Below are 26,386 nucleotides of genomic sequence, written 5' to 3' on the forward strand. Positions count from 1 at the left end.
CTGAGCAGCTGGGAGAGGAACCTTCCAGCATGACATTCGCTTGTATTCATCCAAACAGCTCCCCGGAGACCACTGTTTTCAAGGCATTTCAAGAGCATTGGTGGCAGCACAATTAAAGTCAGCCACTGCTTCCCCGAGTCAGGCAAGTTCTTAATCAGCCTATTTTCAAAACAAAAGCTACATTAAGAGCCATTTTAGCTACTGCAGCACACACCACACCTCTGAAAATCGGGGCAGTAAGGTCAGCACACATTGCTTCAGTGCTGCCTCGTGCACAGAGGAGCCTTCATAATCTAGAAGTTCCAAATTAAGTACAAGGAATGCTGGTTTCTCACCACCTCACATGCAGATGACTAGTACACTGTTTAAAATGGGGAAAATGAACAGAAAAAATACAGTTTCATTGCCACACAGGCTGTATATTGCTGTTTCCAGACTGACAGCACTCTCCATGCCCCAGAGTACTCAGCTCCATCCACTGACACATATTTTCCTTTCAGCCACAGTCTCACACTGGGTGAATGAAGAAATTCAGTGAGTTACTGCAATGATGCTCTCACAAAACCCAAATTCTTTTGCTTTAATTGAAGATAGGATTTTATACTTGGTTCTGTCAATGAAACTCTTTGTATGAATAATGTGGAGTAAACACCCAGGCAAAGCAAAACTGGGCACTCCTGGCCTGGAAATGCTTTATGCATCCCACCCCTTAACGCTGGTGGCTGATCTGGGCTCATCCCAGACTGGGGTGGCCCTTAGAGGCTGTTGTCCCCAGAGCACAGAGGATCCCAGGTGACAGTACTGGGATATGTCAGCCTTAGCCCCGGCCCTGAGCCAGCAGCCTGAACAGGATCAGCTGTGCCTGACGATTTTATTTAAAAAAAACACAAACTCCCTTCAGCTGGTTTCAATCCACCACTATTAAAAGTTGTCATGGTTTTAATCTTTCCACTTTTCACTCCCTCCACACCAAGCCAGGCCATCCTGCTCCCTGCAGCAGCTCATCCCACTGCTGAGATCCATGCTGCACAGCCCCAGTGGGAGCAGAGAATTTCTGACACAGCTGCAGGCCTCTAAAAATAGTGTTTGGACATGGAACTTATTTGAGATTAATTCTAAAGCCTGCTGGGATTCAACCACTGTATGAAGACACACACAGCATTAGAACTGCAGCTTCTCTAGGATCTGAGGGAACAACATGAAGCTGGGCCAGGGCAGGGCAGGCTGGAGCTCAGGGAAAGGTTCTTCCCCCAGAGGTGCTGGCACTGCCCAGGCTGCCCAGGGAATGGGCACGGCCCCGAGGCTGCCAGAGCTCCAGGAGTGTTTGGACAGCACTGCAGGAATGCACAGGGTGAGATTGCTGAGGAGTCTGGGCAGGGCCTGGGGCTGGACTGACTGATCTTTGGGGTCCCTTCCAGCTCAGGATATTTTGTGATTCTCTTATTCCTATGACTAATGATTCTGGAGATTTACTTTGCAAAGAAAAGCAGGAGCTGCAGAAAGACTTCTAAGAAAAGACAGAGCTGATACAGCAGTGTTCACTACCAGCCATCCCCTTACACACAGGTGGCAGGGCAAGCACAGGTACAACCTGCACTTCTTCTTCAAGATTACCCTCAAACCAAGATAAAACTGCAGACTGCAGTTGGAAGCTGCCACCACACCCTTAGCATGAGAGGAAATCCTGCACTTCAGGACCTTATCCTAAGTCCCTTTCTGCCTCTCTGCAGCACATTGGATCTTCTTCACAGGAAGAAACGAGAGAAAGACACTTAAATGAGAAACACCCTGTTTTTGCAACTCCATCTGTGAGCCAAACAAAAGCCAAGGATTGGGAATCCATGGGACTCCCTGTGACTTGGCTGTGGAAATGCCACTGGGGTGACTGTCTGTCACTTGTGCTTGCCTTGGGAAAGATCCTTGTCCTGTGCTCATGCCAAAGGCAGAGCTCTCTTCCAGGCAGAGAGTCAGATTTGGGCTCTGATGTCTTAACCTCCAAAAATATTTACTCCAAACAGAACACTCCACAAACCCAAGGGGTCAAACTGCAGTAGTTGTGAACAGTGCAGCTCTGCACCGTCATGTTTTGATTCTCTTCGTGTTGCATTTAACATTTATCTTTTGCCCAGAATTTAAATTAAGATGGAGTTTCTGTTTATATCTTGAACTGAAGTCTGGTTTGGGCTCCATTAGCATTTTGGCTCCCGAGGGGTCATCAATCCAACTGAAACAATACATGTGTGTTTCAGGTCACATCTGTGAAGGAGAATGTGCCCTACCCAGATCAAGGCATCCCATTAGAGTCTGCAGCCCATATGTGTGGCTGCTAAGGAGCACCAAGGCAGCACATGAAAGCAGCACAGCTTGAGGCAGCTCGGTATGAAAATGAGCAGAGCATCGTCTGGGCTGGCAGATCTCTGGTGACAGGGCTGGCCCTGGTGTCTGAGCATGCCCTCCCGAGGGGTCAGCTCTCCCACAGGCACAGCTCCTGCCTGTCCCACCCCACCCCACCCCAGGCACTTTGCTCAGCCATCAACCCAGCTGCATGTGCTCCATCAGTAACATGAGCCCCACTGCTCTGTCCTGCTCACTAAAATGTGTGAGTAAAAACTAACAGCTCTCAGACACCAGGGTGCTGTCTGCTCTGTCCTGCTCTCCTCAGAGGTTTCCCAATGCAGCTTTGACCCTAAATTCTTCTAGCCTGGATTACAGGGTGCTCTGTGCCAGAAAGATGCTGCAGAATTACCCCCTCACTGTGCAGAATTACAGAATGGTTTGGGGTGGAAGGGACCTTAAAGCCCATTCCTGTCCACCTTCCACTGTCCCAGGTTGCTTCAAACCCTATCTAACCTGGCCTTGGACACTTCTAGGGATGGGACAGCCACAGTTTCTCTGGGCACCCTGTGCCAGGGTCATCCCAGCCTAACAAGAATTTCTTCTCAATAACCCATCTAATCCTGCTCTCTGACAGTATGATGCCATTCCCATTGTTCCTGTCACTTCAGACCCTTGTCCAAAGTCCCTCTTCAGCTCTCCTGGAGACCCCTGAGGCACTGGAAGGAGCTCTATGGTCTCCCTAGACCTTTCCCTTCTCCAGGCCCAAACCCTACAAAGATGTGCCCAAGTTTTGGGCAGTGATGAGCTGCTCAGTTTCTTGCAGGTGATCAGCAATATCCACTGCTGCACCATGCACTTGTCAAAAAAAAAAAAATCTTTAGAAATCACAGAAGGGAGAAGGGAGGACAAAAAAAAGCAGGGAGGAAGAAGGGAGCTGTCTTACCTTGGTACTGGGAGGGAGACTCTGACGGGCGGCTGTACTTGTGCTTTTTACCATCTTTCCAGTCTATGGCTGAGACAAGAAACAGAGCATTTGTGTCAGGCACAGGAACCAGATAATGCACCCTTCTACACTATCTGCGTTCCAGGCACTTCAGAGGGAGCAGTGCCCTCCCTGCCATGACCCCAGTAACGTGGATGATTTGCCTCTGTCTCTGGGGTGTGCTCCCTTGCTCTCCACAGCTCGTGCAGGTACCTGACAGGAGCTATTTAATCTGCCCCTCAGTCCCTGTTTAGTTCCCACCAGCCACTGTTCTTCAGTGACAAGCAATAACAAAGAACAGCAAACTGCTGGAGCTTCATCATTTTAGCTATGAGAAGAAGGGCTTGAGAGGAACAAACATAACAGCCACTAAAAATGGCTCATGTGAATCTTTGGTGCAGAATGGCTCCTTGTGTATCTACTCCAGGTTATTCCACAGAAGCAACCTCAACCCTTTGTAATGACAGGGAGAGGACTTCTCTAAAAATCTGCACAAGTGCCCTCTCCACACACAACACCAGGTTTCCTTGTGTCCCTTGCAGCTCAGAAGAGAGCACAGCAAAACAGCATCAGCTCTGCAGAGCAGCTCTCCTGAGCTGTGCTTGCTCATCACAGCTCTGGGTCTCACAGCTCTTCAAAAAAATTGAAGTTCTCAAGACAGCTCTGAAAAGTGGTAGAGCAAGAAGTGGGGAATGCTAGTCCTGGTCTCCAACCCTGTGCCATGGCAGACTTCACCCTGAGCCAGCTCCTCAACCTGCTGCTGCCAGGCTGGGCACCCTGGGAGTGCTGCTGCACTCCAGCTCTTTTATTTTACAGACCATTTTTAGGGCTATTATAGACAGCAGCTTGGTAGTGCCCTATGAAATGTACCTCACCCCCATGAAAAACAGTTCCTTGTGAAAGGAAAGGTTTTGAAATCTCCTGAGAAATAACTGGAAGAGGCAGGCTAAGAGCAGCTTCTAAGGTGGTCTGCGATGTCTTGATGTGTCTGGAGCTGCTTTGGGACAATTATTTTTACAATCTTCTCTTCTTGATATGTTCTTTTCAGCACAGTGGACAGGACAGCATGTAGGTTTTATTGCTCTGGAAAGTGATAGAGCAGGAAGTGGGGGATGCCCACCCTGCCTCCAACAGCCTCCAGCCCAATAGAGGGATGCCAGATCATCATCCCTTAAATGAACACCAGGGACATATGGAGTGTGGCCACAGCGTCGCTAGACATGGGCCAGACAAAGAGGCTCCTTGGAGAGACATAAATGAATGAAAAGGATTGAAGGACACCCTTCCTAATAAATGCATTACCACGAGGCACAGTATTGTGCCATGTCCCTAAGAAAGCAAGAATAAAGACATAAAGTATGTAAGTCAGAAGCAAAAGAGCCCCCTGGGTGGGTAAGGCTCCCCTCAGTGGTGCAGAACAGCTCTAACAGCATCCATGCACTCAAAGGAGCTCCTCACCACACTCTGCAGGTCAAGGTACATTTTGTTCTTAACCTTTAACATGCAAAAATACTCATTAAGCAGGATACAAAAGCAGCAGAAAGAGAGTGAAACAAGAATTTCTGCAGACAAATAAAGAAACAGTGCAGGTTCAATGCATTATTAAAAAAGCAGGTAAGTAGGACAGAAACCCACATGTGCACGGTGCAGGTGTTGCCTCTGCAGCCTACAGCCTGGCATTGTGAGCCCAGGTCACAGAGGCAGGCTGGCTGGAGGCTCCAGGAGCACAGAGAACAAGCTGTGAGTGAGGCTGAATGCAGCCAGCCCGGCCTCGGCCACGCTGCTGACTAATCAACCAGCCTCCTTTATTGCCAAGCCCTCCAGCTGCCTCACAGCAGGGTCTCCCCATTCCCTGCTTTCCTTCATTTATTTTCACTTCATTAAAGGACAAGCAGTGTTAGGAAGAGGATAATGCCGCTGTAAGATGAACCACGACAGAGGCAAAGGAGACATTTAAAAAAAATAAAGGGAGGAGAGAAATCGAGCATAGAAATCTCCTGCAATAAACCTTGGGAGTGTGGAGCAGATGTGAACAAAGAGCTGTGGAGGATGCTCCATCCTCTCGCTTCTCCCTTCCCCCCTCCTCCCTGATGAGATCACTCCAGTCAGACGCACAAGCATGGCACAGCACTAAAGGAAATCAATATTTTTGTTAAGCACAAGAAGCCAGAGCAGCTCAGCTGCAGGCAGCCTGCTTGGCTTCACCCTTTTTGTTGGGGATGCAGGACCCAGGAAGCACGTGCTGTGTGAGGGGCCAAGGGACTCATGGCAGGGTAACCTCCTGACAGATTTCCTCTCCACAAGGTAGGCTGGTTTCTGGTTTCATGCCTCATTAGAGGGGGGAGGCTGTGCCAGCACAGGCAGTTTGCCTCATGCTGGGAGCTCTGCCAGATGGTGCCCTGGGTTCTGCAGGGCACCCTCGCTGCTGACACTGTGCCCCACGAGCTGCAGGGATGGCCCAAAAACGGACTCTCCTCTTCCTGTCACAGGGGTGGACTGATGAACTGCTCTCTGCACATTGATTGAGACACACACAACTCTGTTTTGGGCTTCCAACCACATCCCCCCCAGCTCTCAGCCCACTGAGGCACTCCAGGCCACACCAGCTCACTGCAGGGCCCTTGGCTGTGCCAAGCATCACTGCTCACCTTTCTGAGGACCTGGTTTCCGCATTCTACCACCTGCTGCTGTCCTTATCCTGGGACTGGGCTGCTCTTACAGAACTGAAGATGTCTAGGACAGAAGAAATAAAGATGAGAAAATTCCCCATTCTGGAGTACACAGTCATCTGCAGCATTAACTCATCACACAGTGGGGGGAAAACCATGCTCTGTCACCTGGGGTAGGACAGAACACACACAGCTCATTTCAGCCCCTGAAACTACAAGACTTTCTCCAATTTGTGGACAAGACTAAATTCATGGCAGCAGGAGCAGCATAAAAAAGCACAAGGAGCACATGCCTGTCTCTGTGCTAACCCTACAGTTGGGTCCAGAGCGTGTGTGTGGAAGGAGGGGCTGCTCCCACTCACTAACAAAGGGAGGCAGAGCTGGAATTTATGAAAGAAAACACATGGAAACATAACATTAACTCTGGCAAAGCAGCACAGCAATCCCCAGCTTGCCACTTACAATTCAAATTGCTCGCAGCAGTTCTGGGGAATAAGGATGAGAAATTGGACAATGACCCAGGAAATACTTTTGCTGTTAGTATTGCCACAAGTGTCCAAGTTGTGTTGCTTTTTTTTAATTATTTTTTTCCTGGTTGGAGGAAAACTGGCTGGACTGTGCTCAACAAGCAAAGGCATTTGCATTGTTGGTACAAAGAAATATTCCTGAAAATTCAGAGGTCTTGGGGGATGTGTGGTGTACAGGAAGCACATGTACAGGGACCCAGCACTCCAGCACAACCACTCTCACAGGGCAGGCCCTGCCACACCCAAAAAGCCCTGCCAGAAAACATCCAAATGAATGGCTGAGCCACAAACAAGCCCTTGGGAAAGCCACGAATAGCCTGTTTTGACACTCCACTAACTAATGAAAGATTAATTGTATCAATATAATTCCATTTTGTTCACAGTGGGGCAGTCAGAAGGAGGAAGCTGTCTCAGGACGCAGCACTGAGTAGCTGCTTAAAGAGTTATTTACAGATCCAACTTGGCAAGAATTTGGGGTTTTGAAAACCAGGCTTTTTCTAAATGTAAGAGAAATAGAGTTTAATTTTCTGTAACAGCTCCACAAACTACAGCCTCTTTACATGCAACAGTGAGCAATACTCTGAGAAGAAAAACACTGAAGGAATATTAAAGGAAAAAAAATCCTGTTTTTTTTTAAATCTAAATCAAAAGGTGCACAGTAGTCACTTATTGCCTCACTCCTAAATAGTGTGTGTGTCTGTACACACTTGTGAAAGGAGTAAGGTTCATTTCCCTTTCAATAGCAGAAGGTAACCTACATGTGAAAGGTTATTTACAACTTCTAAAGCTGCTTTTCATAATTTTCTTCAGTCATTTTTATTAAAGACCAGCAGTCCTGGCAGGAAAAGTCCCCTAGACATAAAAACCCAGGCTGAAAGGTGTTTATATATAAAGGCACCAGACAAGCCTTCGCCACCTCGGGCTCTGCTCCTCTGCTGTCTGTGGGATGAAATTTCTCAAGTACCCACACACATAAATCTCATGTGTTTGGCACAGGAGTTCCTGTGCCCCTCTGAGGGCTTCTGAAAAGCTGCTTCAGCCTGAGCACCTCAGAGCCCTGCTGGCAGGGATGGGTGACCCCCTCCCTTCAGAAGTATTGGAAGAAAACAGAATTGTGACTGTGTTTGAGCTGCTCAGACAGGGTTTGTGAAACATTATGGCCCAATAACCCTAATGAGGCTCAGGGGGACCTTCTCACCCTCCACAACCCCCTGAGGATGGGGCAGGTGGGGGTCAGTCTCTTCTTTGAGGGAACAAAGGACAGTTCAAGAGGAAAGGGCCTCAAGATGTGCCAGAAGAAATTCAGGTTGGACATCAGGAAGAATCTCTTAATGGAAAGGGTCGTCAAGCATGGGAATGGGCAGCCCAGGGAGGTGGTGGTGGACTGAAGAAATGTAGCAGCCTGAACTCATAAAGAGCACACAACAAATAAATGACTGGATGTGGCACGAATGCTCTGGTGTAGTGGACATGGTGGTGTTCAGTCTTGATGATCCTGGAGGTATTTTCCAACCTTAAAGATTGTATAATTCTGTGATATTGATAAAGCACAGAACTGCTGGCATCCCTCAGCCAACACTGCAGCAGGCTCTCAGCAAGAGCTCATGTCATGGAAGAGAATCAGATGTTGTAAATGTCCAATTTAAATAAATAAATAAACAAACGGTGACTCTTCCTCAAAGTAAGAGACTTAAGCTACAAAGGGAGTCCCACTTTGCTGAGAGCCACATGAGTGCCAGCGCAAGGACACTGCACTCTAAAATATGCTTCCAAGAAACTGCCCAAATGTGACAGCCCCAGCCTGACTCCTGCCAGCCTTCATGAGCCTCTGACACAGCTCTGCACCACCCAGATCACCCGTACATCCCATGCAACAATTGGGTTAATCCTGCAAAATCCTACCTCAAGGGAAAAAAAATCAAAATAATTTGTGTGCTCAGAGTCATGCAATGCCGAGAGAAGAGGCAGAGTCAAACTCCATGATGCACAGCTTCAGCCTGCCTGCCCCAGGGGCAGCTGGACATACACAGCCAGATGGGAGCCACCAGCCTTACTGCATCCCGGGACAGGGACAGTTCCTGCCCCAGGATGCAGGGATGCCCTTCTTCAGCCATGGAGACAGGCGCTGTGTACCTCAGCCCTCCTGAAACTGGTGCAATCACAACTGGAAGAGATCCACAAGGATCACCTAATCCAGCTCCTGGCCTGTCACAGAAGCCCCAACAGTCCCACCCTGGGGTGTCTGAGAGTGTTATCCACATGCTCCTGGAGTTCTGGCAGGCTTAGGGTCATGACCATTTCCTGGGGCAAGAACCTTTTCCTCATATCCAGTCTGACCCTCCCCTGACACAGCTCCAGCCACTCCCTTGGGTCCTGGCCCTGGTCACAGGGAGCACAGACAGGAGCTGCCCCTCTGCTGCCCCTGGGCTTTACTAACACAGGGCTTGTGAACTGATGATTTCCACTGACTGTAATTTATAGCTGCCCAGAGGAGCTGTAAAATCTCCACCCTTTGAGATACTTCAAACATCACCAGCTCCCTCCCTTGCCAGCCTAATCTAACCTTGTAGCTGACTCTGACTTCAAAGTCAGCCCATCTCTGCATACAGCATTGGACCAGACAACCCCCAAAAGCTCCTTCCAAGGCACCCAGGGACTTTATCTCACTGACAACGGATTGCATGGCAAGAGGAATCACTCTACAGGTTTTGACAAGGCTGAAATGCCCCAGTGAGGAGAATTCAGTGTAGAGAAAAGAAAGTCAAAGGCAGAACAGACAAGCCCACAGGCACCTGTGGACAGAAGCACCATGGTACCAATGGATGTGACCCTTACTCTATTCAGGGACTGATGATTGAAAAAATGGGAAAGTAATAAATAGCAGAAGGTACAGACTGGTATCCAAGGGGCAAAACTAGGCTACCCACAGAGACACATCTTCCAGAATCACCTCAGGCACAAACATGCCCCTGATGAGGACCTGTTGGCTGGATCCATGGCACATAGGACACAGTCTTACTGTTGCATCAAATAAAGCCTTTGAGATTTCCACAGCCCAGCACATCCTGCAATGTTCCATCTCCAGAGTCTGACACTTGCACAGAACTGCACCCTAAAGTTAAAACGCCCCTTGCTTTCAAAAGCTGTGTTTCTCCTGCTTGTGGAGATTAAGATAATCTCCCAGGCATGAACTACAGCATTACAGAGTGCTGGTTTCCAGAATTTATAACCTGAAAGGACAGATCAATGCGCAAATTCATTTCAGCAGGATGCTACCTTAAAAACGTAAAAAGACCAACTAATTTGCTGCCTTTAGTAGCAGATGAAGTGCCTCTCCCAGAGTTTCAAACAACTTTCACTCACCAAGATATCAAAAGTGCCAAGGGCTCCACTGAACTGTCATGGGCTCTAGTTCCCCATCACTCCTACAAGACAGCAGAGTCAGTACAAACACTGCGGCATAGCAAAACCTGAAAGCAGAGAGACAAAATGAAAAAGTTTGCATTTAATTGCAGAAAGGCTAAGTTACCAGCTGCATTATTCATGTTCATATTTAATTCATTTAAAACATCCAAATTTAAATTTAAAGACAGCTGTAACAAACATTCCCACTTGCACTCGCAAAGCAGCACAGAACTTGACACAATTTAAGTTCAGCTTGCAGGGAGTACACGGGACTGCGGCTGTTAAACACCTTTGATATGAGTAAGATCACATCAACTGAGCTGATAGAAACTAGTTCAGCTTTTGTAAAATGAAACTATCACACAAAGGAGGATTGAAAAGACTAGACCTGATTAGTAATGAAAAGGAGAGAGACCACAGGAGAGGTATATAAAATAATGAGTAGCATGAAGAGAGAGAACTGGGGACTCCAAATTATCCCTTCCCAGTGCAGCAGAGCAAACCTACAAAAGTAAAAAACTCCCAAGTATATATACCAGGGAGAAGGAACAGTTCATTGGAAATTAATAGACATGCAACTTCTTTATGGAGGAAGTTATCAAGAGAAGTAAAGGAGTAACCTTAGAAATGACACAGACATTGAAAAGCCACCAGTATTAGTAAGGATATCAAAGTATGAGACCCATGGGCCAGAAGGCCCTGAATGAATGCTGGGTGCCCAGCCAAACCCTGCCCACCACAACACTGCCTCAGCTGCTGTGCTGTGGCAAAGGAAAGCTGAGCCCTTGCCCTCCTGCCAGGCTGCTGACTCTGGCTCACAGCCAGGGGCAGGACACCAGCTCAGGACATGGTTTGTTCACACGCTGGTGAGCCCTATGCTGGGTTACACTGAGATTCACACCTCTGATGCATTTTCCTTTTTCTCAGGCAGCAGAGAGGCAGGCAGGGCTGGAAGAGCATCCCAGGGCATCCCCAGCTCCGAGCGCTGCTCTCTCCAGCACCGCACAGCCCGCAGCAGCACTGTGGAAATGCATCTTAATCTAATTAACTTCTTCCCCCACTGCTCTTGCCAACAGGCTCTTCCAAAAGCTCATCCCTAAGGGCAGTCAGATTCAATTTACCTGCGCCAGATTGGAAGGCAACTGCAGGGTTACAGGGGAGCCTACTCTGCAATATTCTTCCACAAAATGTGGCAACTGCAATATCAGTAAAACAAAAATGAGAAAATGTGGATGGAAGATGCTGTCCTATCTTTCCAGCCCTCATGAGATGCATGTAATCCCTTTATCTCCAAAGCCTCCGCTCCTTCAGAGCGCATAATTATGAAAAGAGTTAGAGCTGAGGCTCTTAATGTCTCTTCTAGGCACTTCTTTATTCCACTCAAGGCACCAGTCGCATCTGAATTATTTCCCGGGGTTGTTTGGACTTCCTATTGTACAAGGATGATTATGGTGAACCTTGGGATGGAATCCAAGTCGGATGTCAGCAGTACCATGTTTGATTGAAAGGGAACCTGAAGCTTTGTTGACAGCGTGCCAAGCTTCAAACCTCGCTGGACAATGGTGCTGCCAGCAGGCCAGAGGCTTTCAGAGACAAGAGGAAGAAAACACCAACAGCGAAGCTGGAAAATGGTTTTATTAGGCTGGATACATACTCCACAGATTAGGATTGGGAGGAAAAAAAAGGAAACTCTGCATATTGACAGAGGACTGTGAGAATGACGCTTCTTGGAAATCCCATGGGGCTGCCACAAGAGAATCCTGACAGTTTCTCATGATGAAAAGTGCCTGCAGTCATTGATTTGTTCCCCACAAAAGCACAGGTCTGGAGCACCACGATCACTGCAGCCACTAAAAATCCCTTCCGTGTAACCTTTGCTTCAGCTGAGGTTTCTTCACGGTGATGTTTCCATCAAACACCATCAATGGTTCCAGCAGTAAAGAGCTGTCCCTTACAAATGCCCCCAGGAAATGTGAGGGCAGCACTGTAAGCTCCAGCTTGTCATGAGTGTTGGCAGCACTGCCATTCCAGCCGCCCTGCTGGGATGTTTCAGTTCCATTTGGAAGCCCCTGTGTGACCATGGGTTACACACAGGCACATCCAGAGGCATCCCAACCCAAACAGAAAATCAGGCACGTGATGAGCAGATCATGTGAATTACAGAATATCCTGAGCTGGGAGGGATCTATAAGGATCATCAATTCCAACTCTGGACCACACACAGGACACCCCAACAAACCAAACCCACCATGTCCCTGAGAGCATTTTGCTGATGTTCCTTGAGCTTGGCAGCCTTGGAACCATGACCATTCGCTGGAAGTCCCATAACCCTCTAGAGGAAGAACCTTCTCCAAACTCAGCCTGCTTGCTCATTTAACAGCTATTTTTGCCATTTTTAATTTCTATGGTGCAGAAAGAAAAGCACTTTTAGCCTACTGAGAAATCAGAGCATGCTCTGACTCCTCTTTTAGTTTTCACACTAGACTTGGCTCCTCAGATTTCTGCCTGACCTGTGGACACCAGAACTTTTGCTGGTCTAAACCTCAGTTTTTGCTCTCAAGGCACACTTTGATGAGCCAGCTGACTGATCCCTTTCCTGGGCAGAAGCCAAAGACCAGCTCCCAGGATGGAGCACCAGCTGTCTCAGAGCCAGACATGCAGGCAAGGAGTCCTAAACCAAAATGCCAAATGAATGCTTATGTGGGACCTGGACTAAACTCTCAGGAGTGATCAGCTTCCAAGTGAAAAGGTGAGTCAGAATTTATCTGAAACAATGATTTTAGTTCCTTCCACCTTCCCTGTTACCATCCTCCTGACCAAGACTGGAGTTTTATTTGTCCTTGTCTGTGCAAAGTTATGTTTTTGGCAGCTCCAAACAAAGGTTGATGAAGGTACAGCACCTTTGGAAGCATCTCCCTTCATCAGGTCAGGAGAGGCCTTACATTCATGCCAGGAAATATTTCTAAGTAACACTGTACAATGAATGCTGGTATTTCCATCTGCAGTACTGATCCCCTGGTGTGATCTGAAATACCTGATGGCTGTAAATCATTAATCCTCTTTCTACCAGAAGGATTTTCTGTCATTTCCAACATCTCTCATTCTCTGGAATTAATTTTATCCTTCTGTCATGTAAGAAGTGGACTGATGAACTCCAGACTTCATGACAGGCTCCTCACAAACACATTCTTGTGTTAACACACCGAGGTGTCTTGAAGATGTGATCACAAGTAACACACTTCCTCAGCCCCTGGGCCAAGTCTCACAGGAGTACATATTTTAAAAGACAAAAACACATGAAAAACTTGGATAGACAAGGTTTCTACAATGAAAATATTGATTTTATGACTTCCTTTTGAACACCTTCAGGTTGGTGGGGAGTGGAGATAACTCAGCCTCCCAGGAAATGGCAGCTGGACCACCAAACACTACTGAGTCAACCTCAAGAGATCACCCTCAAGGTGAATACAAAAACCAGGGATCAGTGAGAGGAACCACCACTGTGAGCAAAGCAAGAACAGCGACCACTGCTCGTGATTGTGGAAGAAATTAAATAAAACCTTGCAGGATTTCAATAAGGACTTCCCTCCCTATCCAAAAATAACCCCAAAGAAACAACCCAAACAAAAAAACCCCAACAAAACCAGCATGAGCCTTGGATCAAACTAAAAACATCCTGACATGTATCACTGTGAGCAGACCCTGCTCTCCACAAAGACTGAAGAGGCTGCAATAAAGACAACATATTTGGCACACCCCAGGAACAGGATACCCAGGCTGAAAGAAATGGAGAGATAAAAGGGCTTCAAATAAAAGACAAATAAGATAATCTGACTTGAGGCTGCTAAAGGAAGCCCCTTAACAGGATGAGTTTTCTCAGTACAGACACGTTTACTGATGAGCTGGGAGTTACAGCTCCGTGGCTGCCATTTCTGTAGTGAGGGGGATGAGCACTCCAGCCCTGCAAATCCTCCTTGGAAAGATGGGGCTTGACTGCTGTGAGAAGTTCACACATTGTTGAAAAATCAGAGCTGCTTCTAAGACTGGTATTGGTTTCACACCCACTCAAATAGAAAGAAAATAAAAACCTAAAGCCTCCCCATGCAGGGAACATGGACTCATGGAATAATTTGGGTCAAAGATCCTCTTGTTCCAAGCCCCTTGACATGGTGTCCTAGGTTATAATATTGGGGTGTATTCCATTACCACCTCGAGCTGCAATCCCTTTTTTTTTTTTTTCCTCCCTTATCTCATGGCTCAGAGATAAGTCCCTCCAGGAGAAGCTGTTCTTTCAGCCACACGGCTGATAAGATCACAGTTCTATTGTGAGATGCTCCACCCAGAGGGAGGAGCCAAACAATGCCACCAAGGATATAACGGGGTTGTACAAACAACAAGTAAATCCCATTTTCCAAGAGGAACAGCTGAGACCTTCTCTGCACTGGACCTCCAGAGGGAAACCACATCAGTCTGCAGGAGCACTGCTGGGACAGAACCACATCTGCCACCACTGCCCCAGCCAGCGAGTGTCAGGCTGTATCTCTGACTCTGTCAGTGGTTCTTCTTTTGTGTGTGTGTACGTATTTGGTTCTTTGTTCCCTTTTTCCTAATAAACTGTATTTCTGACTTGGAGCCTCTCACTGGTTTTGCTTTCCAAACCAGGACACATGGGCAGGGATTCACAGAATGCAGAGGATCCTGTGCTGCTCCTCCCCAGACAGGACCATGTCCAAGGCTTGGAGCCAGGACCTGGGCTGCCTCCCATTGCCATGGACAGTGAGTGGCCCACCTTGAACTCGTGCTGATGTGGTGCACACTTTAGCTAATCATACAAATCCCCTGTGGGAACAGACAAGGGTAAAGAAGCTTCACTGTGCTCCAGAATAATTTCAGCAAATCCTTCATGGCTGGTCCTACTGTGGAAGTCACTTTGAGGTTCTCCCTCTGAGCTGAGCAATGCCCATGTCCCACATCCCAGTGTGAAAGATGCCACCAACACCATTGTTCTCCATGACTGTTGTGAAGGAGATCTGGGAAATGATGCATATCTCTGTTTCTGGGTATTAAGTGGAGACATTTCTGACCTGTACCTCCACGGAGCTCTCCCAAAAGCACTGTAACAAAAAACCACAGAGACCTGCTTTTTGGGCAGGTAAGGTGCTGTTACATATAGAAAAGCAAAGGACTGATGGACTTCAGTGCCATGTGGGAAGAACATGCCAAAGCAAGGAATTGAATCTTTGTGCCCAAGGCTGCTGTTTCTAACACTGAACCATCTGTGTGACAGCTATTTTGAGTCAGCAGGACTCCCATAGCTAAAAGTTAAAGTCTCCTGACCTTAGAAGAGGAATGGCCTGGGTTATAGGTTGGCCCAGCAGTGTACCCAATCCACTGATGACAACTGGAAGTAGAGAAGATTTATCACACATTGGGCTCTAGCCTGATCCTGGCATGTTCCGACCATACCCTGACACCCTGGTGACTGGAACCAAACCAGAGGCCACGTTTGCAGGTATCTGAGTTTCCTTTCATGGCATTCCCAGAACATGGAGAGGTGCAGGATATGGTGCACCCCACACTCCTGTGCTGGGTCATGCCCCCCCTTGCCTGGGGACAAGCTGGAGGGTGAACCTCAAGGACAGGGTGATGCAGGGCATTGCAAAGGTGCACCAGCCTGTGCAGGCATAGTGGGAAGCCCAAACTGATGCAGGCAGTAAAGAAAGTTTTGCAGCAATGTGGCTATTTCAGCCTGCACTGAGCCACATGCCAAAGCTAAGAGCTATTACTGAAAGCAGATGGCTTACAGGAGACCTTGAAATGGGATTCTGCCCAGGGCACTTACAAAGTCACCCCTCACAAAAGCACACAATAGGATGCTTCAAAGTCTTTAAATAAGAATTTAAACAGGAGTACATTAAAAACCAGTGCATGGTTTCCATATCACCCCCAGACAGGCTAGTACAGCCCCCCTTGCACAGTCAGCTGTGGCTGCTTTCCCAGGCAGCAGTTACACGGGTGATGGATGTGGCCTCAGAATGGGCTCCAGTGTGTAAACTCTTCACGGGTCTCTGCTTGACACCCAGTAGATATATGTATGTATAACGTTTAATCAACCTTATCCTTAATTCTCTACTGGACTCTATAAAAAAATAAACTCTTTATGGGATGGAAGATATAGGAGGACAATGTATTCTTATGTCCCTATTGAAGGGGAAACAGGAGGCAATCCAGAAGGAAAGGATTGACTTCCAGTTGTGTCTCTATTGGAAATGTCACAACAGACTGTGCAGTGATGCTGCAAGCAGGATGTGAGAATTCCTCAAAGAAAATTATGCATTAACTATTTCTAGTAATGTAAGTTTGATAAAGTTTCAGCAGAGCTCCTCAGGAGACCATAAGCAGGGAAAGGCAGCTTGAGGGGGAATAAAAAACCAAAGGGATGGTAATTAGGGGACACAACAGAAATGTAAATGAGGAAAACCTTGCAAAGAGAGGGGAAGGAGATGACCCAATCCCTTAAAGAACCCGGTATCTCACAAGCACAAGGGAGGAGGGTGATCCTCAGGGAGAGACACACGGAGCAAGGGTTTCCACTGAAATGGCAGGGAGGGAGATGAGAGCTCAGGGAGCACAGGAGAACAAACCAGCCCTGAAGGAAAGGTGAGCGACAAAATCACCACTCTAATGAGCTAAATACTGAGACATGGGGGATGATGATGGTTACATACACCTAAAATTGCATTTTCCTTCTGCTTTCCTTCTATAACCAGCCCTAACAATTAAATGGAATGCTTAACAATATCCCTTGGGAAAACAGAGGGATGAAAACTCATCCTCAAGCCTCACATGGCATCAAAGCCATCGCTGAGCATGTTACTGGAGAGCCTTAAGTGCTTGCTTTCCTCATCCAGCACAAGGAATGACCTTCCATGGAGTTAAGCATTTCTTACCTTCCTGAGGTCCAGCACCAGCACAGACAAGTCTCTAATGACAAAGGGAAGGAGTGGGGCACGACTCCAGTCACAGTCAAGGCTGAATCCTTCACAGATTCACATACAAATCCCTGTCCCTGACTCAACATCCATACAGCCAACCTTCCCAACCTTCCAAATGCAACTCCCTCTGCCCTCCTGAACCTGCTCCCTCAGAGAAGGCAAGGTAAAACGATCCCTTTAACGTGCGTGTGTGTATATAAAAATCTACCCTTAGAGTGACAAAACTCAGGGTCTCCCTGGCAGGAAGCACAGCCAGACTCCCCTCCAACCCTTCCAGCAGCTGATTCTTCTTATGCAAACAAAGGACAGATGAGAAATAGTTCCTACTGATCTGCCCCCATCTGCTAAAGAAATGAGAACGATAAAATCTCCAAACCCTCAGGGTATGGAGCAGAGCCACAAAACCTGGATTTACCCTTGCTGGAGCGGAAGAGGAGTCCTCTCTGCTGCTTGGAGCACTGAGACAGAGATAATCCAGCCTGGACAGAGGGAAAGAAGGATGTCTGGGAGAGTGAAGAATGCCATTCCTTCTGCTGCCTGGTCTGCTCCAGCCCAATCAAGGCAAAGGGCAGCCCAAGAGAAGAGCTCCCACAAACTCATTGTACCCCATGGGAATGGTGTGCCAGGGCAGGAAACAATCATATTTGCTTTATTTTCTCACTCATGTACAGAGATATTAATTAATCTATTTCTTAGGAAAAAGAAAGGAAATTGCTGCAGTGCAACATGTCAAGAGAAACCAGAAAAGCAAGCCAGGCTCACTGAGGATGGGTATTAATTACTGCTTGCTATTTTTACCCTGTGTATAACTGTGGTCTCATCTGTGACTTAAGAAGATAAAATCCCAGTATTCAAAACCATGTATCTACTCAAATAGAAATAGCCTCTACTGAGTACAAAGTCTGGATACAGAAAACGTACAAAATGCCCATCAAAATTATATTCAATTTTAATAACAAAACAAACAAACAAACAAAAGAACAATCTAGATGTAAACAGAAATATTAGCTCAGGAGAATTACTCCCAGAGAGTAAAAATCACTAGCCAGTTCCTGCAGGAAACCCTGAACAGATTCCTGTTAATTATGTAAGAAAAAGTTGTTAGGCTGCTTTACATTCCTGAAGGGCCAAGAGTTTGGACAACTAAAAAATATACTGTGAGGCCCTTCACTGTTTTCTGTGCAGCACATGGTAATGCCAATAAAAAAACCCAAATCATGACCACAAGCAACCAAAAGTCCACCCTGCAGCTCTGCAAGTATGTTCAGTGTCTGCCAAGGAGCTAATGAAAACAAGGCACTCTTACAGACTGTATCTGCTCGACATTCAAGTACCTGCTGGACATTTTGTACAGCTTATAAAGCTGTAAAATATCACAGGGCATTTACAGATTTTCCAGCTGACAACAATATGAAATAACCAAGCAGCCCCAGAACATACTGAGTCCTCTGGTCAGGCACAAGGTAACATTGAACAGATACTACCACACACACACAGACACACACACACACACATACACACACACACAAACACACACACACACACACACACAAAACTGGAGACTCTGTGCAAGACGTGACCAAAGCTCATGGTGATGGAAAAGGAGCCAAGAGTCAAAAGCCATCCCTCAACTCCACCATAATGCTGGAACAACAGTGGGACTGCCCAGATCTACAGTGCAGGGCTTGGATAATACCTGAGGGAAACAAATTCCTCCTGCCCTCTCCAGGCACAGCAATTCACCATCAAGTGAGTTGCTACCTCCTGCCATGCTGAGGAGATGTGGCATTGTACAGCCATGTAAAACCCTCCAGTGTGGGGCTGTGGCAATGACAAATGACCTCTGGATTCATGTGACAGGCCAGGAGGTCAGCCAGCTGTCACGGTTTACTCTGCCTGTGGTAAGAGTTAAGGTGAGCAGGAAGGTGGTGGAACTGATACCTGCTGCCCATCAATGGCCAATATCCTCTGGATAATGTCAACTGTACGTAACAAGCAGGACAGCATTTTTCTTCTCTTGGTAGCTTGCCAGAAGAGAAGGTGAAATGTCAAAATGATGGTGTTAAAGTACAGCTGAAATCAAGCAAAGCTCCTTAATCTCAGAATAGTCAGGCATTGGAGTGAACTGCTGAGGAAAGTAGGAATCACGATCACTGGAAATATTAGAATACTCTAGAGAAAGCTCTAGGAAACATTATGCATGGGTGATCCTTCAAGGTCACTTCTAGAAACACTGAAACCACAAGACTTTCTCCATAGGTACCTCCCTGATTACACAGCAACTGTATAATTTTAATGGACTGCAGCATTAAAGATTTGCTGTAACAAGACAAAAAAAAAATAAAAAGCAACCACAGTCAGTGTACAGAGAGCAGCAGTCTCTGGGCTGCGTGAACAGCCATTTAACTTATTTTTAGAAAGCAGAATTGGTACAACTTCCTCCTCGGTCCACATCAGACTCCATCAGCTCTTCTGCCTGCTCTCTACTCCTTCACTTAAATAAGAGTACAGAGCAGGAATTTCTCCTACCTTATGTGCTGCAGCTGGGCAGGAAAGGCAAAAGTGGGGAGTGAGGGGCCCTGCAGCAGTGAGTGCAGGGAGGGAGCGCTGCTGGGAGATGCCCAGCACCCTGTAGAGTTCCCCAGCACATTCAGCCTGAGCTCAGGTAGCCACCCTCACCCTGAGCTGCCACCTCTGCAGACAGAGCTGGTTTCAGGGACATTCAGCTGCACTGTGGGGACGTTTTGTGCCACCCAGAGCCAGAGCCAAGCCCGGCCCCAAAGTGGTGCTCCTCTGTGTCCCCCACAGTGTGTGTGGCCCAGCCTGGTGGCAAGCACATTTCTCTCACTTTTAGGATTTTTCATAGAGGTACACAAAGAGAAATGAAAGAGAAAACAATTTCTATTTCTGCTCCTTATTTCTCCTATGTAAAATGAATTTAGAGAATTGTTTACCTGGAGTGAGTGCTTGATTAGATTCTGGTGAGGATTGTTTGAGCCTGATGGCAAATCCAATCCATGTCTAGACTCTCAAAAGAGGGTCACGAGTTGTGTTGGAGTTAGAGTCAGAGAAAGTAGTATGTAGTTTTAGTATCCTCCTTTTATATAGTATATTAATGTATTTTAGCATAGTTATAATAAAGAAATCATTCAGCCTTCCGAATTGAGTCAGACATTGTCATTTCTTCCCATTAGGTTTGCCTGCATTTACAATACAGCCTGGCCTGGCCTCCCCACAGCTGCAGGGACACAGGGAGGGCAGGCAGGCCCTGGCAGCAGCCCAGGGAGGCTCCCACAGCCAGGAGGGAGCGAGGGGAACAGGGAACACAGGCTGTCCTCCCGCTCACCGCAGACACAGCTGGATGTGCATCCCACTGCTGAGGGCTCAGCGTGGGGGGAGCAGGCAGGGGCTGCTCCAAAGGGAACGGAGGGAGGCCCAGGAGCAGGGACACCCTGCAGCAGTGGCACAGGGGAGGACAGAGAGGATGGAAGCTGGTCAGGCACTGGCAGCAGGTGCTCCAGCACTGCCTTGTCCAGGCAGGCAACAGGGAGGTGACTGCAAGCAGCAGCCGATGGGACAGTGGCTCACTCAGTGGAGGACAGATGAGCTTCACCCTGTGCAGCCCCTGCCAACACTGAACTCAAACACTCTAAGTGTCCCCCAGCTCCCCTCAGGCACAAAATCCATTTTTCCTAGAGTCAAACATCAGCAGCACCTTCAGGAATCAGAAGGGTGTACCTACTTCCCTCCAGCCCCAAGCAAACTGCAGCAGATGTCACTCCAGAAATGGGTAAACCAAACTTGCTCCCTTGCCACAATATCTAGGAGAAGGACCTGAACCAGTGTCCAGTGCAACCTGCAAGGGCCAGGAGAGGGGAGGAATTACAGGAAATTCAATGGGCAAAGATTGAACTTCGCAAATTTCCACTGGCATCTACTCCTCCAGTTTCCGTTGTTGAAAACAAACCGGAGCCACAGGGCGGTTTCTGGGCAGTTCCCACTGTGGCAGTCTGTAAAATGTACAAGCTAATTGAAGCTGGGTAACTCCGAGCACATTGGCTGGGAGGAGACACCTCCAGCAGGAGTTTCTTTTCTGACTGGTGATAACACCATTCAATTTATAACACAAACAGAAAAACTTCTGAGCAAGACATGGAGAGCATCAGAAGCACAAGCTCGGGCCAGGGAAAAGCAGTCCTTCCTGAATTCCCACGTCAGCTCCCTTGTGCTGGCAGTGACCACATCGGCTCTGCTCTGTTTCCTCATCTCCAGTGACGTATTACCAAGCAGGCTGTGGAGCTGCAGGGGTCACTTCCCTCTGCTGATCAAGCCAGCTCTCAGGGAGCCAAGTGCTTTAGACTCCTCTGCAGAGTCAGACATCACCTGTCCATCCGGCCTGTTGGACGAGGCTGCCACGCAAACAGCAGAGGCAGCAAAACAGACATTCATCTTTTCCCTCAGTTCTCAGCCAAATTCTTGATTTTTTGCTCAGGATGAGGCTGCATAAAAGTGTGAGATTCAGCCCAGTAAGAGCAGAGGTACACAGACTCTGCTTAAATCCCTGCTAGAGAGGCAGAAACACTTGGTAGGTGCCTGAGTGAACCATGCAGATTGCAAACTGTGTATCACAGTGTCTAAATCTGCTAGAGGTGCTGTGTGTAAGAAACCTCAGTAAAAGAGTTAAGGATTACTCTGGTTTTAAGGGAATTGAATGAAAATAGAGATCTCTGGGAATTAAGCATTTTCAGCACCAGCCAGGCTGCAGTGATGTTCCTGTACTGATCTCTCCTTCAGCTCACAATTGAAACCACCTCTGAAATGTCCTGCTAAGGGTGATTGCCACCCAAGACAGAGCACAGCTTTGCAAAGAGGTGCTGACCTCCAGTGCTCAGGTGTCCCCACCAGACACCATTCTGACACCACTAGCTCAGGTCACTTTATTTGTTCACTCCAAGCCCAGTGAGACCTGGTGATACACAGGGAAGATTTATTGTGCTTTCTGCTGCTCTCAGACTTGCACTATCAGGTTAAACATAGTGCAAATGTTTTATAACAGCTTCCACTGGTAGATATTTAAGCTGGGTAAGAAAGGATTTTTTTACAAGTGTATTAAACCCAGAAAAAGCATTGACTTTAGGATTAAGCTGTGCTATCCTGCAAATAAAGTGGGATGGAGCATTCATGTCCCATCTTGGAGTGCAGGTGCTACACCCGGATGTAGTGCTGGGGTGAAGGAGGGGTCAGAGTTACAGTTCTGCTACACTGAGAGTTCAGTTGTGGAGACGATTTTTACCTTGGCACATCTCTTAATTACATTTATGCAGGAGATTAACTACTCACAAGAGAAGCTGGCAGCCAGAGTTGCTGCTCTGTCCTCAGTGCATCTTCCCTCACTTCTCAGAAACCCTTCCTTGTCAGGAAACTTCTCAAACATAAATGGATGCATAAACGACTCAAAATCTCTTTGTCTCATAGCAAAAACTGAATTCCAGTAGCAGGCAAGGAAAAGGAGAAAAGACAGGGTGGAAGATGCAAACATTACAGCTCAAACAAAAGCCCCAAACACAGCTCTGAGCTCACGTTGCTAGCACGCTACTCCAGATTTGCAAATAGGAGCTCACCGAGCACGCCAGGTCCTCTGTCACAAACACACAGTTAAAAGCACAAATAGGCAAACGTGATCTGCATTCCTCGTCACATAACAGCACTGAGACATATCCAAAACGGGGTCATTTGGGCCCAGCTTATTACAACTGCCCTGCAAAAGCCCCACTGACACAGTCTGACCCTGACTGACCATGGCACTTTAGGTGAAGTGTGAATGGAAGCAGAACCCAAGTCAGAGACAGAGATCAGCCAGGCTGGCGTGCCCACCTGAGAAGAACGGAGAAGAAACTGATCTTGCTCAGCTTAGGGAGAGGGAAAAAAAGTCTTCAAATGCTTCTAACTGAGCTGCAGACATGTAGGAAGTGATGTATGGAGTAGGGTGTTCTCCATGAGCTCTGGACATCAGAAAAATAACAGGTTTAAAGTGCAAGACACAGATTTAGATTAAACACCCCAGAAAATCTCTCTAATGATGAGGAGGCCTAAGTGTTGGCATACATCACCTGCACAGGATATGGAATTGCCAGCATGAAGACCTTAAAAGAACTATTACTCAGGAAGGGTTTAGAAGTCTTCCTGACCTTACCCAGGATTGGGAAACAACCAGGACATCTCTGGAGGTCCCTGACGTCTGAAACTATGAAACAAAGTTTCAGACATTCCTTTAAATTAGACACAGGGCAGGGACACAGCTCCCGCAGCATTCCTGTCTAGACTGAAGCACAGCTACCTGATGAATCAGATAATTTAATAACCTAACAGCATCTTTTACTTATAGAAACCATATTATTCTGCAAAATCGATCAGGTTTCCACAGAAGTGCCCCAAGAAAAGCAGATTATCAAGATGCAGAATTGTCACTTGCTAAGATGTAAATACCAAACCAGGAGGACCAAGAGTCAGTATATCTCTCACAAACAGAACACACTCAAAACTTTGAATTAAATAAACACTTTCAATAGCACAGAAATACCTGCATTTCCCTCGTGCCCACTGTAAGGCACTCCCTGATTTCCATCTGCATTTTCATACCATCTACTGGGCAGATCCTGAACTACCCACCAGCACATGCAGGGCTGCATACCACGGCAGCTTGTCTCAAGCTGAGACCCCCATGAGCTGAGTTTTGTTCCCTATATTAACACCAAGCCACACGTCGGTGCCTGAGATGAAGCAAAAGAAATGAAAGCACTATCACATGCTCCCAATATTCCTAGCAAACACACATGGACAGCACAGTCTGGCCAGCAGAAGCTGAGAGTAAGAGAGGAAGGCGACAGGAGGAGGCCCAGCCCGAAGCGGCGCTCAGGCGTTGAACCGAGGTGGGGAAAACATTTTCCCCAATATTACTGGCTGCGAACCGCAGCGACCACATGGCTCTTCCCAGCCACTCAGTGCACGCTGTTTACTATAAACAACAACAGTAAACAGAAACTCAGCCAAAAAATCAAAGCCGGGGACCCCAGAGCTGGGTCTGCACATCCCGACGTTCCCCGTGGAAATAGTTTCATGTTCAGCTGCTGAACTTAAACCATCCGAGGCCCAAGGGAGCCAAGCTGCTCAGTGCATCCCAAACTCAGGCTGCCTGCTCGGATTTGCCAGCTCTACCTTCCGTCATCCAGACTCCAAAGTGCTGCAACAGTTTTACACGGGAGCTTCAAAGAGCTTGTGGATTAAACCTGCGCGGCAGGAGCCAGCCGTCAGCGGGGTTATTTTTAAACATCTCCCTGTGCACGAAACCCTCAGATCTTGTCTCGCTCCCAGCTCTATCCCTCCGAAGGAGGTGCAGCTTTTCCCCAGGCACGGTGGTGGTGATGGGATTTCTCCGGCTGCTGCCCGGGGTCACCGCCGCTCTCCCCAGCAGCAGGATCCCAGGGGACCCGCTGGGAGCACCGGGCACCAGCTCCACACACGCACTGGGGTGACAGGAGCGTGTCACCGAGCCCCGCAGGGCTCGTGGGGGAGGAAGGGCACAAACCCCCGCGGGCACAGCCCGCAGCCGGGGCCACCTCCTGCAATGCTCCGGCAGCTCGGTCCCGCTGCCCCTTTCCTGCCGGGAGCGTCCGGCTGACACCGAACCGCGCCGGGGAGCGGGGCAGCTCCGGCCGGCCCCCGAACCGCTCCGCGGCCTGGGGGCGAGGCGGTACCGCGGCTGCCCGAGGCCCTGCCCGGGGACACCCGGCAGAACAACAAAGCCCCGCAAGAGGCTTCCCCGGGAGGCACAGCCCGGCCGGGCAGCCGCGGGGCCGGGGAGCCGCGGGGCCGGGGAGCCGCGGGGCCGGGGAGCCGCGGGGCGCTGCCGAGCGCCGGGAGCGCCGGTCCCGGACGGGCACCGGCAGGTGCGGGCGCTGACAGCCGCCCCCGGCCCGGGCACCGTGCGGGGCCGGGCCGCGCTGCGCTGACAGGAGGGATGAGATCCGGGCCGGGCTGCGGGCCCGACTCCCGCCGCGCCTCCCCGGCCGGGCCGGACCGGGCCGAGCCCGGCCGAGCCGCCCGCCCCGGGCCGCCCCTCACCTGCGCGGCCGCCGAGCGCTGGCGCTGCTCAGTCCCTCGCCGCCGCCGCCGCCGCCATGTTCGCGCTGCGCAGGGAGGCGGGGAGGGAACGGGAGGGAACGGGAAGGAGCGAAGGGGGAGCGGCGGGGGATCGGGGAGGAGGGACCGGCGGCCCGGCCCGGCGCGGCCCCGCGCCGCCCCCGCCGCCGGGACGGCTCCGGCCAGCGCCGGGGCTTCGGCGGTTGGGCGGCCGAGGCTCGGGCAGGCTCGGCGGGGTCGGTGCGGCTCCTCTCGGCTCGGCTCGGCTCGGTTGGGTTCGGCCGCGTTCGGCTCGGCTCGGCGTGTCTCGGCACGGCTCCTCTCTGCTTCGGCCCGTCCCGGCTCGGCTCCAGTCGGCTCCAAGTCAGCTCGGCTCCAGTCGGCTCGGCTCGGCCCGTCCCGGCTCGTTTCGGCTCCAGTCGACTCGGCTCGGCCCGGTTCGGTTCGGCTCCGCTCGCCCGGCCCTCACGAACTGCCCACCGTCGCTGTGCCCCGCTCGGGACCGTGCTCACGCAGGGACAGACCCCTGTCCCCACCCGCACTGTGGGCACGGGGCAGACCCGCGGTGTCCTCACCGTGCCTGGGGAGGACCCCCTGTGCCCTCAAGGGACCCCCCAGGCACAGGACAGATCCCACCCATGGTCTTCAGCCTGGGGACAGCCTCTCCAGCCCTCCCCAGGACCCTTTGGGGACAGGGCAGACCCCCACTGTGAGCCCCAGCCTGGGGACAGACTTCCCTGTGCCATCCCTGGACCCTCTGGGGACAGGGCAGACCCCCCCTGCAGGCCCCAGCCTGGGGACAGACTCCCCTGTGCCATCCCTGGATGCTCTGGGGACAGGGGCAGACCCCCACTGCAGGCCCCAGCCTGGGGACAGACTCCCCTGTGCCATCCCTGGAACTTTGGGGATGGGGACAGACCCCACTGTGAGCCCCAGCCTGGGGACAGACTCCCGTGTGCCATCCCTGGACCCTTTGGGGACAGGGGCAGACCCCCACTGTGAGCCCGAGCCTGGGGACAGACTCTCCTGTGCCATCCCTGGACCCTTTGGGGACAGGGGCAGACCCCCACTGTGAGCCCCAGCCTGGGGACAGACTCCCTGTGCCATCCCTGGAACTTTGGGGATGGGGACAGACCCCACTGTGAGCCCCAGCCTGGGGACAGACTCTCCTGTGCCATCCCTGGACCCTTTGGGGACAGGGCAGACCCCCCCTGCAGGCCCCAGCCTGGGGACAGACTCCCCTGTGCCATCCCTGGACCCTCTGGGGACAGGGGCAGACCCCCACTGTGAGCCCCAGCCTGGGGACAGACTCCCTGTGCCATCCCTGGAACT

At 49.6% G+C, this 26,386-nt stretch overlaps 1 protein-coding gene across 3 annotated transcripts in view; it reads right to left on the bottom strand.

Moving 5' to 3' along the window:
- The window catches only part of SCMH1 (Scm polycomb group protein homolog 1), a 60,754-nt gene extending 35,617 nt beyond the window's left edge, over positions 1–25,137 (bottom strand). For 2 of the 3 annotated variants that reach the window (XM_021554880.3, XM_021554875.3), the window contains exons 1-4: positions 25,037–25,137; positions 9,879–9,985; positions 5,968–6,052; positions 3,281–3,349 (exon numbers count right to left, since the gene is read on the bottom strand). In XM_021554880.3, coding sequence (XP_021410555.1) covers positions 3,281–3,349; positions 5,968–5,992 — 94 coding nt within the window. In that variant the 5' untranslated portion in view covers positions 5,993–6,052; positions 9,879–9,985; positions 25,037–25,137. The remainder of the gene's footprint in view (positions 1–3,280; positions 3,350–5,967; positions 6,053–9,878; positions 9,986–25,036) is intronic. The other variant, XM_021554877.3, reaches the window with a different exon arrangement.
- Between the last annotated feature and the right edge of the window lie 1,249 nt (positions 25,138–26,386).

This window comes from Lonchura striata, chromosome 26, assembly GCF_046129695.1.
Source record: "Lonchura striata isolate bLonStr1 chromosome 26, bLonStr1.mat, whole genome shotgun sequence".
NCBI classification, from domain to species: Eukaryota; Metazoa; Chordata; class Aves; order Passeriformes; family Estrildidae; genus Lonchura; species Lonchura striata.